Source organism: Diospyros lotus, chromosome 4, assembly GCF_014633365.1.
Source record: "Diospyros lotus cultivar Yz01 chromosome 4, ASM1463336v1, whole genome shotgun sequence".
In the NCBI taxonomy this organism is placed as follows: domain Eukaryota; kingdom Viridiplantae; phylum Streptophyta; class Magnoliopsida; order Ericales; family Ebenaceae; genus Diospyros; species Diospyros lotus.
The window spans coordinates 692,319-711,752 of NC_068341.1; the positions used below are offsets into that span (position 1 = coordinate 692,319).

Sequence of the window (19,434 nt, forward strand, 5' to 3'; positions counted from 1 at the left end):
GTTGTGAGCATGATGATGAAAATTTATAGGTTGAAAATTCTTTGAATCATCAACAAAGAAAGAAGGAAGAAAGCTGAAATCCCATCTCGTGCTTTATGGCTAAGGAAGAAGATGAAGTAACCTCTAGTTTTACTTATGTTAGTAATGATAATGATGATGATTTTTTAGAAAAAGAATTACTAAATGCTTTTGATGAATTATATGTCAACTTTGAAAAAGTGTGTTTGAAAAATAAAACTCTTCAAATTCAACTTGATTCTTTATCTAAAGAGTTGGAAGTTTTAAAATAAAATAAAAAAATGAACTTTTGCCTACTTCCAACAAGGAATTTTTATTGGAAAAAGATTTAAAGGAAAGACAATTGAAATCACCTAATAGTGCTTTGAATGAGAAACCTATTTTAAATAAGAAGATTTCAAATTCTTGTGATTATGACAAAGGTGTTCAAAATTCTTATAGTCAAAGAGCTAATATCAAGAGCTTATCTTTACACACCTCTCATGACATTAGATGTTTTCATTGTTGCAAGTTAGGTCATATTACATTTTGTTGTGCTTTTAAAAGAAAATCAACTAGTGGCTCTAATTTGAAATGGATTCCTAAGCGAACTAAGATATTTAGTATTTCTTATACTAAACCCCAAGGATCCAAGCTTGATTTGATACAAAAAATTTCTCACTTTCATTTTTATTGATCTCTAAAATTAAGGAAAAGTTAGAGTGATTTTCAAATTTTGATATATGCATTGATTAAGGGAGAGAATAAAAATTTGTTGATATGTGCAGGAAATTATTATCTTGATAAATGATCTTGAGCACAACCTAATTAACATAAGTCAATTGTGTGAAAAGGGACATAGTGTAATGCCTCGCTTTCTTAGGCGCGTTATAATTTGAGACAATTTTGGGACAACAAATTTTTTCTTTCAAACTTAAAGCTAAATCATATAATTCCTCGTATCTGTCCTAGAATTCCCAATCATTTTCTCAAAAGAGAATTATTATACACATCAAATGCGGAAGCAAGGATCGAACCTAATATCTTAACATTAATCAAAATTTAGTTCTCACATCATCGCTCCTCAATATAACTTAATATAAATCATAAGTTCTCAACTAACATTAACCCTAAATAAGGTTATACATCATCATTTCTCAAAATGATCATAATTTAAAGTAGTAGAACTTAAATACATGGGTTACATTACATACATTCAACTCATTATGCACTTTGTTAAGTGTCATTTCATACCTCATTCATCTTCGTATCTGCTACAATCTCCATCTGAAACGTTTGAATATTCCAGGGGCAAACCCAAGTTAGATGATGAATCATCTAAGTAAAGGCACAAAATATTTTATCATGTATATATGCAATGTCTTACTTCATCATAGGGGTCAACTGCGCCCTTCCTGCTACTCCCATTTTTACGGCCACATTTTTCAAAACCGGGGTGTATGGGGACACGCTTGGTAAAGTAACAACGCCAGTTTGTACTCCCAACAGACAACATGCATGTGGTCAATAATTTCAATGTGTACATATGCATTTCATAATCATGTCATGTATGCAGCCTATGTAATGGATACATATCAGGGCATGTCAATATGATGAAAACATCCTCAAGGATCGGGGTTTGAAACATAAATCACCTACAAACCAATCATTTTCCATAAAACTAAATTCAATTGGGATGCACCACTTACATTTTCAAACTTATCGAGCTACTTCAATATTCTTGCATTGCCTCGAAATTCGTGCATCGCCTCAATTTGCGTGCCAATATCAAAATTTTCACAAGTCACTTCAATTTAAAGTCTCAAAGCATCCTAATCACCATATTTGATTAAATAAGTATTAAAACCTATTTTCTATAATTTCTTGCATTTTCTTTATTTTTCTCTCTATTTCTTCCTATTTTTCCTCAATAAATTCAAACTAAATATTTTTCAAATATTTTAACATAAAATAGTATTCCTAAATTTTTAAAATTTTTTAAAAAAATTTACTTACCTTAACTTAGTCTCTCAGACTTCCTCGATATGCGTGTCATATCCTCGAAACGTATGCCCAAACCATTTTCTTGCCCAAAGTCTCCGAGATATTAATAAATATCAATTTCCTTTTTTTTTCTAACATTTTTCAGCATTTTTTCTATTTCTTTCCATTTTTTCCTTTCTTTTTCCTTTTTTATTTTTTTCTTTTTCTTTCTTCATCTTCAACCTCCAGCTCTCTTGCTACCGCGCGAACGCTTGCAACTTCGCCGCTTGGTTCCTCGGCCGCCGCTACCTTTCAACGCCACCACCAGCTGGCCTCCATCGGCCCTTTTGCTGCCATCGCCGGCCTCTGACTGCCATCACGTAACCACCAGAACCGACCACCGCCTGCAACGCAAGCCATCGCGACCCCTTACTCGCACGACGCCGACTTCCATGGCTGACCCAACCGACATTGCCGCTATATTTAGCTACTACCGCCACCTCCTTAAGCCTTTTCTCGCCATCACGAGCCACCGCCATGGCCGATCAGCAGCTTAAAGCTGTCCGCTGTCACTGCCATGCTTGCTGCTTGCTTCGCCCGGCTGCCATGGCTTCCTGCCACCATCGTTGGTCACCAAGGCCCCTTGGTTGCAGTCCACCGAGACCACCAGCTCCCTTCCTCAAGCTCTCTTCTCTCTTTTCTCTCTCTCACGAACTCTCTGGCTGCTCTCGGCCGCAGCTTGTTGCTATTTCCTCCATTTCTCCATCTTATTTATAGTCGAATTCCACCCCTCTCCTCACTGCTTTTGCCCATACTTCTTGGCGTGTAAATCACTCTTACAGGACATGGAGATTTGCAGGGCGTGGAGTCGTAGAGCATGGTTTGAAGTTGCAGAGATAGGGATACCCACACACGTGCATAACTTTGCACATGCATATATATTTATATAATTACATATAACATAATAAAATTACATATTTAATTCCTAATTTATATCTATTTCACGTGAACAATTCTCTAATCACAATCATATCCTCAAATATCATATTAATTGACATTATGATACCAAAAATTCAAAATTAATAACTTAAATTTTACTCGATGTAGACGATTTTGCCCCAGTATCCTCACCGGGCTATCGTTTCATCTCAAAACCACTGAAGGTTTGCTCATTAAGGAAAATCGGAGCCCCCTCAACCTTCTGTTGACTTCACGTGAGCCTCCTACAATGATTCGATTTTGCAGCCTAAATAGCAGCTGCATTTTAGCTGTACCGAAAACTGTTCCGATCTGATTTCTTTTGATACCATAAATCCTATCTCAGAACGCTCATAGAGACCATATCATTTTCCTTAGACAATTTCACTTCGAGGCATTCCCTACAGTCGATTCGATACCTATAACTACTATTAAGCCAATTTTTCGATGTTCTAAACTTATCGAAATTGCATGGCAACCTCATACAAACATGGGATATTACACATAGAGTATGCTTTAATGCCAAATCATGTGAAATATCTTGTTTCAAAACAAATGAAATAAAGATTATAGGAAATAAGATAGAAAATGTGTATAGACTTATCCTTATATAGTATATAAAAATGCCTAGTATCAACCATCTCTCAAAATATTTAGTTGTGGCATAATAGGCTAGGTCATACAAGTACAAATGTTGTTAACAAATTGTCCAATCATGATTTTGTTAAAAGATTACCTAAAGGTAAAATATGAAAAAAAAAAAGGTCACATTTGTGAAGCATGTATGAAAGACAAACAAATAAGCATGTCTTTTAAACTTTAAAATGAAGTCTCAACTTTTAGGCCTCTAACCGTCATTTAGATATTTCAGGCTTATGAGAACCCAAAACCTAGGTGGGAAACATTATACTCCTGTCATTGTAGACTATTCTAGGTTCACTTTGATAATTTTATTACATCTAAAAGTGAAACATTTAGGGCATTTGAAATATTTTGTAAAAGAGTTAAAAAAAATAAAGGTGAATGTATTTAAAAAATTAGAAGTGATTATGATGGAAAATTTAAAAATGATCAATTCAAATACTTTTGTGAGGATAATGGCATTGAACATAATTTTCTCTTGTACTAGAACACCTTAACAAAATGGAGTAGTTGAGAAAAAGAATAAGTCATTACAAAAAATGGCTAGGACCATGTTGTGTAACAAAAATTCTCCTAAAAAATCTTTGGGCGAAAGTTGTAAACACTACATGCTACATTTTAAATAGGGTTTCTATAAGACCCATCATAAAGAAAATCCATATGGATTATAGAAAGGAAGAAGACCAAATATTTCATATTTTCATGTTTTTGATAGTACATGTTTTATCCTAAACAATGATAAAAACACTCTAGGAAAATTTGATTCTAAGAGTGATAAAAGGTATATTCTTGGATCACTCCACACAAAGTAAATCATATAAAGTGTTTAACAAAAGAACTCTAACTGTAGAAGAGTCTATTTAAGTAATCGTTGATGATACAAATATTGGCGCTCCTAAGACTCAAGAAGAATATGAAAATGAATTAAGTAATTTTTTTTTTTGAATCATAAACATTCATCAAATGATAATATTCCAAATAAATAAAATATATCTCATGAAGAAAGAGAAGCATCATTTCCAAGAAAAAGAAAATATGTAGAAGATAATGAAATCATAAGAGATCCTTCTAGAGAAATTAGAACAAGATCATCTCTTAGAAATGAGTGTAAATTTGCTGTCTTCTTATCTTAAATATGAAAATTGGATCATTACCATACAAGAAAAGCTAAATCAATTTGAAATAAATGAAATGTGATAATTAGTTCCAAGACCCAACCATATAAACCAAATGGATGTTTAGGAACAAAATAGATGAAAGTGGCATTGTTGTTAGAAATAAAGTTAGATTAATATCTCAAGAGTATAGTCAAGAAAAGGGGATAGATTATGATGAAATCTATACCCCCATAGCAAGATTGAAAACCAAAAGAATGTTGTTGGCATTTTCATGCCACAAAAATTTCAAACTATATCAAATGGATGTTAAGAGTGCATTTTTGAATGGTTATATAGATGATGAGGTATATATTGAACAATCTCTAGGTTTTGAGAATCCTCAATATGAGGATCATGCGTTCAAACTCACCAAGAAACTATATGGTCTAAAACAAGTCCTTAGGGCATAGTATGAAAGACTTAGCAAATTTTTATTAAAGGAAAGATTTAAAAAAGGATAAAGAGATACAACATTGCTTATTAAGTCTCATAACAAGAATATTTTATTAGTTCAAATTTATGTAGATGACATTATATTTGGATTTATAAATAAATCCTTATGTAATCAATTTGTCAATCTAATACAAGGAGAATTCGAAATAAGTATGATGAGAGAATTAAAATATATTCTAGGACTACAAATTAGGCAAGAAGATGAGAAAATTTATATATTTCAACAAAAATATGTAAAAGATTTTTTTAAGAAATTCAATGTCCAACATAACAAACCGTAACCACTCCTATGAGTACTTCATCATATATAGACAAAGATGAGATAGGGCAACAAATTATATAAAAGTATGATTGGAGCATTGCTATATTTGACAGTTGGTAGGTTAGACATCATGTTTAGTGTTTGCCAATGCGCTAAATTTCAATCTAATTGAAAGGAATCCCATCTTAAGGCTGTAAAAAGAACTTTTAGGTATATAAAATGATCATATCTAGTTTAAAATTATTTTATTCTAAAACATATGAATTTCATCTTGAAGCTTACATTGATGAATGCAAAATAGATAGAAAGAGTAATAGTGGCTCACGCCAATTTTTAGGAAATTCTCTAGTGTCATGGTCTAGTAAAAAGAAAAATATCGTTATACTCTCTTTCACTAAAATTGAATATATAGCAATTGCAAGTTGTTGTACTCAAATCCCATGGATGAAACATCAAGTAGAAGACTATGGTATAAAACTTCAAAATATTTCAATAAAATGTGATAATACAAATGCTACAGCTTTAAAATCAAGTATGTCATGTACAAATTAAATACATTAAAGTTAAGTATCACTTCATTTGAGATCATATACAAAAAGGAGACATAAATTTAAAATTTGAAGACACAAATCATCAAGTGGCGAATATACTCACAAAACCTCTAAATAAGGACATATTTGAATATTTTAGAAGTGAACTAGGAAGGATTGTATCTTGACATTTGTGAAAAATATGTGATTGATTGAGTATGTTTAATAATTGTGTGTGATGTGCAAAATCTTATATCCTTTGAAGATATATGAAAATTTTGTGATTTATAATCTAAATTGTCAAAAGCCAAACTTGTTTTGCTTTTTGGCTATAATAGACATACATGTAGGCTTATTGGGCTAATCGGTATTTACCCTTATGTATTGCTTGAGTAAGAAATTATGCTAATATATGCTTTGTTTTAAAAAATTAAAGGATTATCTTGCTTCTTGTTAACCTCTATATGTAATGATCATCTATTATAATCCTAAGTTTGGTATATGGTATTTATGGTTTGACTTTTTGAGTAGTTACATTATTTTATGGCTTGATATCTTGTAAAAAAAATAGAATGTATGGATTGACTGTTGTGTTTTTAGGTACCTTAATGACTATGATCTATGTCTCTTGCATGAAATTTGCCACAGCTTGTTTGGTTTTGTATAATGAATGAACACTTATCTTTTGAATATATGGAAAATGAGTATATGCTAATTGTGGTTGATTCCATTAATGTATGTCTTTTAGTGACGATCTCTCTTAAATTGATAGATTACATCTTTACATCTTAAGTAACATGACTCATTCATTTCATATTAAGGAGAAGTTTTTGTCTTCAAGGGGAGTATTTCTCTTAATCCCTTTACTTGGATTGATATATTTTACTCCTATGTTGATCATTTAATGTATATGCCTTTTATATTATGCATGACTATGAATTTGATTTGGTGTTTTGTCATTTTAAATCAATTATAATATGAGTGATTATTTGGAATGAAATATTTTGGCTCTTACATGATCATAAGTATGGGATATGGTATCAAAAGTTTTGAACTATTTGGAGATTATTATGGTCGCTTCAAATTATTTTTATATATTCTATTAAGCACCAAAACAAAAATTAAATTCATCATGTGATAAATTTTTTGATGAAATTTGGAATATTATGTTTTTATTTGATTAAAAATATACCAAAAATATTGTAATAAATTTGTTTTGATGGTATTTGAAATATTATGTTTGTGTTTGATTAAAAATGTTGTACAAAAAAATTATTTTCAAAGAGCTTTAAAAAAATCCCAGCACTATTGACCCCAGGCTCGAACTCTCACCACTAGCTGCGCTTAAGCTTCCATGCGCACGCTCAAGCCCACTTCATCTACAACACTTCTCACTTATGCATGCACACAAATTAATTATATAGTAAATCGAATTTCAATTTCCTTGACAAACTGTCGATCGACAAAATGTTTGCCTTGCATATGTTAACCGATTTGCTCCCATATGTCAACTAACATAATAGTTTTCACTAATCTGTTGACAGATTTTCAAATTTTAACTAACCAATCGACCGATGCCCTTCATCTGTCGACCATTTTTGTCGCAAGAATCTTCAACGGCTAGTTTTTCCACTAATCTAAAGTGCTCCTCCCACTATCAACGATAAGATTTTTGAAAAATGTCATGAAACTCTATAAATATAGGGCAGATGGATGATTCAATCTAACCAAGAGAATTAATTACATGATTTCAAGTGCTCAATCCTTCAAGTGCTCAATTGTTTTATCCTTTTTCTCTCAAGGCTTTTTTGTTTCATTGTATTTATTTGTTTCAAACTTTGTTTCATTTTAAGAGAATTCGTAATTGAGAGTTTTGCCTCTCAGATCCTCTTTTTTTTTTTGTAGCATTCTTTATTTACCTAACTTGTTTAGCTAGAAGGCTTACATTGATTGTAGGAGATTGTATTGCCTAGCTAGTTTGCTAGAGAGCTTACATTGTTTTTAGGAGAATTGTGATTCCTAGCTTACATTGTTTGTAAGAAAGGAATATTAAAACGAATTGAGCCATTGAGACTGGGGACCGACCTGGTGAATTGGTTGGATATGACCACAAATGGTTCCAAGGTGGTGAAACGGAGAGGCCTTATTAGGCCCTAGTGCTCAATTTTAACCTAGGTAACCCAACCACCATTGTAGCTAACGTGCTTCCAACTATAAGGGTTTGAACTAGTCTACTTGAGAGAATTCAAAGGGTTCATCTTTGCCTTCAACGCTAGCATTGCTATTGTGTCACTTGAGCTTGACTGGTCGTGGACTGGTGCCAAAAGCCACATCAAAGACAACATGAAAAGATGACTCAGTTGGGGTTCCCCATTTTCTCGAGAAAATTAGCAAGAAATGGTGGGAAAATTGTCGAAAATGACACTAACGTTGTTTCAAATCAAGCAAACGATGTCGTTTTAGAATTCTAAATAGGTTAGCTTAATGAGTTAGTATTAAGACACATCAACTTGCTAGCTCATCTTGTTGTTAGTATTGTGTACCCTACTACTAGATTTAGATGACATTTAGTGAACTTGTTTTTAATGCATTAATTGTATTTTTGTATATATCAATAAAATGCAAGATTTTTTTTTATTCATATTTTCTCTAATTAATTATATGAATGAGTCCCTAGATATTTTGTGTAATAATCTTATTCTCAAGGTATTGAGATTGTGTGACAGAATTCTTTGATAACAAGACTTCTTAAATTATTCTTACTTCTTAGATTCTTTGGATGGGCCGGGGACTCCGATTAATCAAGTATGAACTAGCACATGGATTATTTTCTCATTCGATATGGGGATATCAATAGGTGGTCGTTGGGGAATGATTAGCCAAATGTGATACCAACGACCAACCATACGACATGGTGGATAATGGTCAAATCATCAGGTTGAGATGGTGTATTGATCCTTAGACTTAAACAGACATGGTTGTTTTATGTATTGGTGTGCGAGATTTGTTGATGAGTTGAATCATCCAATTGAGAGGTGAGAACGTTCATCTATGTGGTTCCATATTACTGATGCATGGAGACAAATGTTGAGAATATGATATATCACTTTCGTTGGTATTTAATGGGGTGAATGTTTTATGTAATCTATTATTAATACGATATGATAGTCTCTGGCTAAAATAGATTGAAAGGCAAGAAATGTGTTTTCGAAGGTGTTATTTAGTTACATTAATGAGGTTTGACACATAGTTACCGAGCTTATGAGTTTGTCACTCCATGACTCTCACTTAGTTGGAACGTTAGATGCTGGAAGGATTATAGTATATAATAATCGTAAATTGTAATAGGTTTATTTGAAGTGAGACTTCATTACCACCTGTATTATCTTAAAATTTTTCTAGGCGCTATTAAGAAACTCTTGATCATTGTTAGGATTTGAAGACGTTCTGGTGATGGGTCAAATGGTTAATTAGTATCAAAAGAGATTTTAATATTATTTAATTGTTAACAGATAGTAAATTTAGAAAGTCACACATCATGTAATATTACGTTTTGTATCAACATCATTTGTCCGAAATATCTCGAGAAATGATTAGTTAACATTGGCCTCACATCTGCCAATAATTAAAGTTTAATTATTGAGAATAATTAAATGCATAGTATATAGTTGATTACATAATAAAATCACTTATTGGTTGCATAGTAAAATTAAATATTAATTGCATAGTATAAAAAAGGGCTGGGCGGACGTGAGAGAGAATTAAAATTAGTGAGGAAGAAGAGATAATTGAGAGAGTGAGAGAGATTAAATTGATATCACAGGCTTTTGTCTTTACTCCATTTTCTACTTTCTGGTTACTTATTCTTCTTCTTCTATTAAATTGATATTGCAAGCTTTTGTCTTTACTCCATTTTCTATTTTTTGGTTACATATTCTTCTTCTTATGTTTTCTCTCTAATTTCATTGCTACTATAAATTATATGCATGAAGGTTATGTGTATAATTTTGAAAGACAAACACTAGTAATACATGAAACTTCTGTGTTTAGTATAGAAAAATGTGACCAAAACGGTATCATTCGGCGTATTAAGTATGGATAAACTAAGATCTTTATAACGTAAGGTAGACATGATCTCAGTGCATAAATTATTTATGTACGTCAACCTTACATCAAATTGTATGTATGAATTTATTTATATTCATTTGATGAATATGCATGTTGTTTAAATACCTAATTTAGTGTTTGGTGTGTATATTATATTCTACTATATGTATCTGATACACAATAAAAAAATTATTTTTGTCTCTAATATTGTATTAGTAATTACTTTCGCTTGCCATATATATTAGCAGAGACAAATGTTAGAACAAGTTAGAATATAATTACAATCAATCTAAATGTATTAAGTATCAATTAAAAGAATTATTAAAATAGAATCAAATTAAAAATTAATAAAAAATTCAAGATAAATCAAGTCAGTAGGCCTGTAGCATGATGCTATACCTCTTTGGATGTGTTTTTATTATTTTCAAACCCAGCTTTTAAACGTGTTGAATAAAACAAAAACGTAATCAAGCCTTCACCTTGAGAGGATTGATTTGTCTTTGACTAATTCAGAACCATAGATTTTAGGACCGTGGATTAAACATTTTTTTAAGGATGATGAAGTATTAATAAATATATATTTTTTAAATAAATATATTTATTATTTTTTATATTAAAATAATTTTATTAATTAATTAAGTTAATTTAAGATATAATAAAATTATTTTAATGTTAAAAGCTAAATGTAGTAAATATATTTTTATTTAAAAATAAAATACATTTATTCATGTCATGCTTAACTGTTGAGACTATAGTTAATAATTTGTCCATTTTTATACTCATAGTCGGTAATTATATATGGATTGTAGACTATTATATATTTAATAAATTTATTTATGGTACATAAACAAAAGATAAGGGCTGCATATTCTAATTAATAATAAAAAATATTCATAATTAATGACCCTTAATTAAATTAGGGTAATATTAATCATTATCTTTAGGTATAATAATTATATATCTTATTTTTAGATAAAACATAATAATATGAAGTTGGGAAATTAAACAATATGGCAAAAGTTGAAGATTAAATATTCCAAGGCCATAAACCGAGTGGCTACTCTTCATGTGGCTACACAGCGGCAAATAAATTGAAAAACGTGAAACTTAAAACAATTAAATTATTGGTAGGGCAATCAGTAATTGAAATAAATCAATTAAATAATTAGAGATTGAATTGGAGGCGAACTGGAGATTTAATTGGAGGCAGCTTGGCCAACGCACAACAGCCACACCACTTTGCCAAAACATAATTTGAATGGCCACTCGATCGGTTAATCTTCCATCTCCCATTGAGAGGTCATTCAATTAAGCGAGAGACCATTAACACTTCTAATTCCACAATGACTTTGAAACAATTGACATGAAATATTTATTCTTTGTCAAAAATTTTATTATAGACGCCATTCATAAAAGATAGATGTCATTTATAATAATTTTAGTTTCAATCAAATTAGAGATAATTAAAATAAATATTATTTAAAAAGAATATTAATCTCATATTAATTAGAATTACTCCATATTTCTTTATAAATAAGAGGCCCGTTTCTTCATTCATGTATGCTGATTCTAATACTCAAACTTAATTTTTGCACTAGAACACTCAAAAATTAACTTAAGTATCGAAAAGTTTATATGGGAATAATCTCTCGTGCCTCTCACTATTTGTTTGTTTTGACAGATCTCCCAATTCTTCAAGACCATTCAATTTTTCAAGAGCACTCAATTCTCAAGGACACTTGATTTTCAAGGACCTCTCCATTTTTTGATATCTCTCAATTATTTTAAGCCTTCTATTCATCAGCAAACAACCACTCACCAATATTAACAAATCATCTCTTAAGGCAACCTTATTATTTGTCACAAGACCTCTTGATTATTTTGGACCTTCTGATTATTTTGAGTTACCTGATCATCCTTGCACGCAGACATTTTTTTCACGTTATAAATCTATTGTTATATTTTAACAATAACAATAATTAATGACTAATACATAGTCTTTTGTAAGAGAAGGGGTGCTAATTGGACTCTAATACAATGTTTAGATTACCTAATAAACTAATATATATATATATATATATATAAAACAAGAAGAATGATATGTATTGATTCTTTAATTATAATTAACATCACCCATAAAGTAATTATGCAAGGTTTTCCCCTTGAAGTTATTATTTAATCTTCACCAAAAAATATTTTACTTTCAAGTATGGTGGATTTATTACATATCATTGATTCTCTTTTAAAAATTTAAATATTAAGTTGGCCTATTTTTTATTTATATAAAGTATTAGATTATTTAAAGCTTAAGTTTTATTTGATGGCAAAATGGCATATGAATCAAATGGAATTAATTAATTAACAATTTAGGCTAACTTTGTGATGGCTGAGACGTCAAATTGAAGATGAATGATTGCATGATTGACATAACTCATTAACATTTTCCTTCAAGTTATATTTAAAAAAAGAATTAGTGAGCCATAATTCATATGTCCCTTACATGCATTTTTTGGGATTTTAAAATGCTTAATATTTATTATTTAAAGATAAAAAATTTAATATATAAATTTAAAATTAAGAGAGATTAATGATTTATTTTAAGTAAATTATAAAAATGATATATAAAATTTACGAGTAAAATTAAAAGTCTAATGAAGAAAATAATATTATTCGAAGAAAATAATAAGGCCTAATCCTCGAATGACACATGTCGTCTTAATTAACCACAGGCCGCCCTACCCTAAGACTCTTATGCTTATTGTCATGGTGTGCCACAAACCGACAATATAGATAATATATGTTCCCTCTTTGACCATATGGCCATGGGGTGCGAGAGTGATCCTAATGTTAACGTGGGTGGATTCAGCTCGATTATAATATTTGCTAAGTAAAATATAAGATAAAAAAATAAATATAAAATTATTTTAAATAAAAATATTTTTATTATACTTGTTAAATTTATTTGAATACATATTAAAAAAAATTACCTAATTTTTTATTTAAAATTACTCAAATAAATTAATCTCTCTCCTATAGACAAATTCATCTAGAACCTTACAGATGAAAAATAATAATCTATATAATTATCGATATATTTTTAAAAAATTAACAAACAGTCTAATATAAATTTGAAAATAATTGTTAACCTTATTTTGATAATTCCATATCTTAGTTCAGAAAGTATTCAAATCTTAATACTTTTTGAATCAAGATATGAAATAGTTAAGATAAATTTGTAAAACATTTCAAAATTCTTATAAGATTTTTTGTTAAATTTTTGAGAATATATTAAGAATTTTATTTTTTCTTTCTATATATTTGTTAAAATACATATGATAAGTACATAGATAATTTTTTTACCAAAATATCACTATTCTAAAAAAAATCAATACTTAATACTAATATTTACAAAAAAATTCTTATTTACACAAAAAATAATATTTAATATATACTAATATTTAATATTTATTTAAATTAATTAAAATTAAAAAATAATACTCATTTGTTGTGATAGATGAGTTATAACAACAGCTTAACACAACAAAAATGAAGCAGACGTCAATAATATAGGCGAAGCAAGTCACAACAGAGGCAATGATCAAAGGCGAAATAGATTACAATGACTACAATGGCTATCTCAATAACACAAAATTCGTAAAGAAGAATATGAAAGAAGAATAAAAAGAAATGGACATGACAAAAGATAAAAAGAAAAAAAAAAATAAGATAAACATATGAAAGAAAAGAGATTGGTGAAAGATTTTTATAAGGGAGATATATGAGTTTTTTTTTTATCTGTAAAAATTATAAATTTATTTATAAAATTTTAGATAAAAAATATGTGATTTTTTAATAAATTATTAAATAATTTTTTTTTATCTAAAATACTTTTTATATATCATTTTTTAATTAACAAATACTATATTAATGAGTGATGGGGACATTTTCAAATTTCAACCCCTTTAGGAGAGCCATCAGCCATGTCAAGTCCCACATGACCAAAGTCATCAGCAAAAAAGCCATCAGCCCGTGTCCCACATGACATATTGGGTTTGGACGGTCGACACGGTTGATATTTCATTTTTTTCGTTACACAGTGCATGCTTATATTTATTGGGAGTATGCAGATATAATCATATAATTCACAAAAAACATGGGCCAAAAAAAACCTAGTTCTAACTTCTCGACCTCTAAAAATCATTGTGATTATTAAAATCAAAATATGATATTTTGTAAGCATTAAAAATATCATCTTCCTGTTGAGAATATTTTGCGTGGTTATTATTAATTATTAATACTTTTATTTTTGTTAAAAAAATTAATAATATAATCAATTATTTTTCAAGAGATTGACCTGCAATATATATGTTTTCATTATTAATAGTGGTCTCACTAATTGTTAGTGAAATGTACAAAATGATTTTAGATTCAGATATAACATTAAAGGAGAGTACAAACCATTACCTAGCTAACTTAGGAGAATTATTAAAAATATTTTATATGAGGCTATATTCCTTTTCTACTACTTTAAATAATAAATATAGGTTAATTTTTTTTTTAACCTTATGTGTGTTGTATGCTTGTTCTATTGAACAACTACCTATCTATTAATTAGTAGTCGGAGAAAAATTTTACTGTTTAAGATCAATTTTGATCTGAAATCAGTATTTGTACTCTTGATTTAGTGACAGATCGAATCATACAAAATGTTATTCAATAACAAATAATAATATCTTTAGTCTATATTTAATATTCTGTCAGTTTATACTATTCAATCATTTAAATATTTTTTCACTCTAAATCTAAGTGTGGTGCAAAATCTTAGAAATGCACAGAGAATTAGATATCGACAAAGTATACCTTCCTATTTATGTATATAATTTTTAGTCCTTATACTCGTCACTACTACTACTGCTAATACAATGAGGACAATAACATAACAAACAAACAAAACAGATTAATAGTTTCACAAGATGCATTGCATCAAGTCCGGTGCTTGCAATAGAGTCACGTGTCGTGTCATCTTGTGCAAAGATGGCTATAAATAAAGCCCCACCTCTCCATGGAGAACTACTACAAAGACTGGTACGTACGCAGTGCTGTATTATAGTGATCAAAGATGTCTGCTCTTGCTTCGGACGTCGACATGGCTTCTCGTCATGTAGCAAAGTTTCCTCCCAGTATTTGGGGGGATCGTTTCCTGCAATGTTTGAAGAATCCAGTGGTAATGATTAAGAAGTTATTTACTAATTATTATATGTTTTGCTTCTAATTGTTCATTCCGATTCAGCTTTCTTAAATATTGTTTTTGAATGTGTACCTACCTACCGATAATTGACTTAAAAAATGGTATAATGGATACTTTATTCGTATGTTCTTGCATGTAGGTAACAGACACCACGTTTCCTCAATTCATAGAACTAAAAGAAGAAATGAGGAGGGTGCTTAGGGAACCCGACCACAACCCTTTGCAAAAGCTAAACTTGATTGATGCGATGCAAAGATTGGGCGTCTCTTACCATTTTGAGAAAGAGATAAAAGAAGAGTTGAAGCAAATGTACAATGAATGGGATGTCGACAAAGACAATGATCTCTATATTGTTGCTCTTCTATTTCGTCTCCTAAGACAAGATGGCTATCGAATCTCTTGTGGTAATCAATTAAGACTCCATCAATTGTCACTATATTACATGAAAAAAAGAGAGGATGTTTTGAGTGGATGATAATCTTTATTTTTTTAATATATTTTGGTGCATGTGCGGAGCAGATGTGTTTACCAAGTTTATGGATGAGAAAGGCAGCTTGAAAAGAACACATACTGATGATGTGCATGGCATGTTGAGTTTGTATGAGGCATCGTTTCTCAAAGTAGATGGAGAAGAATTGCTTGATAAAGCCATAATTGTGACATCCACCCACCTTCGTCACTGGGTGGCAAGTCAAGTTAGCCCCAGTCTTCTTTTCGAACAAGTAATTCATGCCCTAACTAGGCCAATTCGAAAGGCTTTGCCAAGGATTAATGCAAGACATTATATATCGATTTACAAGATAAGAGATGATCATTCTTCGCATGATGCAAAACTTCTCAAGTTGGCGAAGTTGGATTTCAATAGGCTACAAGCACTGCATCAGCGAGAGATAAACGACATCATAAAGTTCGTTCCTTTTAAATATATTGAACATGCATGCACTTTCTTAACCAAATATAAGATGTTGTTCATTTGATGTACTACTGATCTTGTGCCTCAGGTGGTGGAGGGCACTAGACACTGAAACAAAACTTCCTTATGCCAGAGATCGAGTAGTGGAGTGCTATTTCTGGATATTGGGAGTGTACTTTGAACCCCAGTATTCCCTTGGAAGAATATTGCTCAGCAAGGTGACTACATTAGGATCCGTCATTGATGACACTTATGATGCTTATGGCACAATACAAGAACTCAAGCTCTTTACCAAAGCCATTCAAAGGTTTGCTTGCTTGCCCTTTTTAGCACTCAAGTTCAATAAAAAATATTGGTTAATCTGAGGGGATATCATCAATTAAAGCTAATTAAGGATTCACGCTATATTTTATATCTTGAATCTTTAGGTGGGATACAAGTACATTAGAATCACTTCCAAAGTACATGAAAATACTTTACCAAGCAATCTTGGATGTTTACACAGAAATTGAGGAGGAGACTACAAAAGAAGGAAAACCCTACTGCGTTCACTATTCAAAAGAAGCTGTAAGACTAAGACCTATTCTTGAGTTGATTGGATTGACAATATATTGACATGGATTGAAAGTACCATATAGTTAGATGTGGCTTAATAATTAACATGTCATTGTATTCTCGCCAGATGAAAAAACTTTGTAGTGCTTATCTTACTGAGGTAGAGTGGTGTCACAACGGTTATGTCCCCACAGTTGAAGAGTATCTGAATGTTGCAGCAGTGAGTTGCTCCTACCCATTGATGGCAACAATTAGCTTAACTGGCATGGGGGAGTTTGGGACGGAGCAAGCATTCAATTGGCTGTTAGAAGATCCTTTGATTCTTACAGAAACATCACTTATCTGCAGGCTCATGGATGATATCACGAGCCACAAAGTAAACGATGACCATAATGATAACATATAATAACAATATTTCTTACATAACGATTAATTTGTGTGCTTTTTACTTGTTTCAGTTTGAGCAGCAGAGGAAACATGTAGCCTCAGCAGTAGAGTGTTACGTGAGCCAACATGGGGTTTCAGAAGAAGAAGCAATAGATGAATTGAGAAAACGAGTTTCTCATTCCTGGAACATCATAAATGAGGAGTTACTCAAACCAACTGCAGTCACTTCGATGCCTCTCCTGACTAGATTTCTAAATCTGGCTAGAGTCATGGATCTCATATACTCAGAGGAGGATGGTTACACAAATGCTCATCTTCTGCAAGACTCAGAGCCGGCCCTGGCCCAGGGCTACCAGGGCGCCAGCCCAGGGCCCACAATTGAGAGGGGCACAAATTTTTTGTAAGCAATGTGTATATGTGTATAGAAAATTAAAAAAAAAATAGCAAAAGAAACCTTGTCAAAAAAAATTTTTATTGCTATTTTTATTTTGTAGATACATGTGATGATTGTTTTTGCTTCGATTAATTATGAAGGATGAAAGTAGGGGTGTCAATGGTTTGAATTGGTCCGGTTCTTTAAGAATCCAGTAATCGAACCATTTTTAATGGTTGCAAAAAAATAAGAACCGTAACCGAACCATTACATATATAAAACCAAATCATGATCAATTCGTCACACCAGATCGGTTTCAATTCGGTTTCGGTTCCATTCAATTAACATTTATCTTCTAAACATTTTCGCAAAATATGAAATTACAAACAAATTTATTGATTAAAATAAACCCATAACTTCAATAATGCTTCAAGTCTTGAAGTAAAAGTAGAACAAAATAATTCATACTATCTCATCAAATGAGATTACATTGACAATTTATTATAGCAATAGTGCATAAAAGCTTAAAAATAAAAGAGTTCATGAATCTCATTAGTTTCCTAAGAAATGATATTATTTATGCATATGTATATATATATATACCAAAAAATTATAATATATATATATAAGTAAAATTTCGATTCCGATTCGGTTCGAACCACGGTTTAAAAAAAAAAAAATCAGTAATCAAACCAAATATATTGGTTCTTAATTTTTTAGAATCAAAACCTAACCATTGAACCATAGAACCAATCCAAAAGGCACGGTTCAGTTCAATTTGGTCCAGTTCACCTGTTTTCGAATATTTTTGACACCCCTAGATGAAAGGAAGATTGATCAAATCAAAAAATACTTACGGAGATTCGGGAGGAAGCATATAGACTCAAATATGTAGTTTTTATTTTTTAATGCAATGTTTACAATGCAGTGTACTCTTTTTTCTTCGTTTGTGGTTTTGTCCCATTAAGTTTTCCCCAAACAAGATTTTAATGAGGCCCTAAATTATTTTTTCTTATCTTTTTGTAAATTTTTATAATTTTAATAAAATTAATTAATTAATAATTTTTATTTTTTTATTTAATTTATATAAAGGGCACACTTAAAAAAAATTTGCCCTGGGCCCTAAAGCAGCCAGGACCGGCTCTGGCAAGACTATGTGACCTCTCTTATAATCGAGCCCATTATCATGTGAGCAGAATGGGCGTTAATAATAATGTGTAATATTAATCTGTACTTTCCATATGGAACGACTAATAATGTGTTCCATATTTCTACTCCAGTAGCTAATGTGTGGTACCTATATTACAATAAGGTTTTTCTTTCTATATATAATAAATAAAGCGACATCATTATGCATGTCGTCATAAATTACTAGTGTATTAATTAGTCATGCAGTTTATGGAGGCACGAACTTGTGGAATAGAAATAATGGGACTAACAAGATTACCGCGTCCAAATTATTCACTGAATGGGAGCCTCATGACCACTTATTTGTAGCATTAAGTTCCTCTACTCGAGCAACGAAAACTAATCATTGTGGAGGCAAATATGGTTTTAGTTTTGGTGGGTTAGCTTTGATAGTAAACTCAGCTGCTGTTGGCTGCTATTTAATTTTTTTAATTAAAATTTTTGTCAAATAATTGAATTTCTTTTGGTACGTACAAACAATTGAATTTTAAATATAAAAATTGAAATAAAAAAATTTAAACCGTGAATATTTGAAATTACAAATTTCAAAAGACAAGATTTGAAAATCCTATTCAAACAAACGGCACATTTCATATTTAATTACGCATTAGGTGTAACACCTCATTTCCTAGAACTTTCCGAGAAGAGGTGCTACGGGAAA

The 19,434-nt window shown here is 30.8% G+C and overlaps 1 protein-coding gene across 1 annotated transcript; it reads left to right on the forward strand.

Moving 5' to 3' along the window:
- The first annotated feature begins 15,194 nt into the window (after positions 1 to 15,194).
- Positions 15,195 to 17,616, forward strand: LOC127799093 ((-)-germacrene D synthase-like). Its single transcript, XM_052332824.1, has 7 exons — positions 15,195 to 15,333; positions 15,497 to 15,761; positions 15,877 to 16,264; positions 16,359 to 16,577; positions 16,699 to 16,837; positions 16,953 to 17,201; positions 17,284 to 17,616. Exons 1-7 carry the CDS (start codon positions 15,229 to 15,231, stop codon positions 17,614 to 17,616), a joined length of 1,698 nt encoding a protein of 565 aa, XP_052188784.1. The 5' UTR covers positions 15,195 to 15,228.
- Positions 17,617 to 19,434: the final 1,818 nt, after the last annotated feature.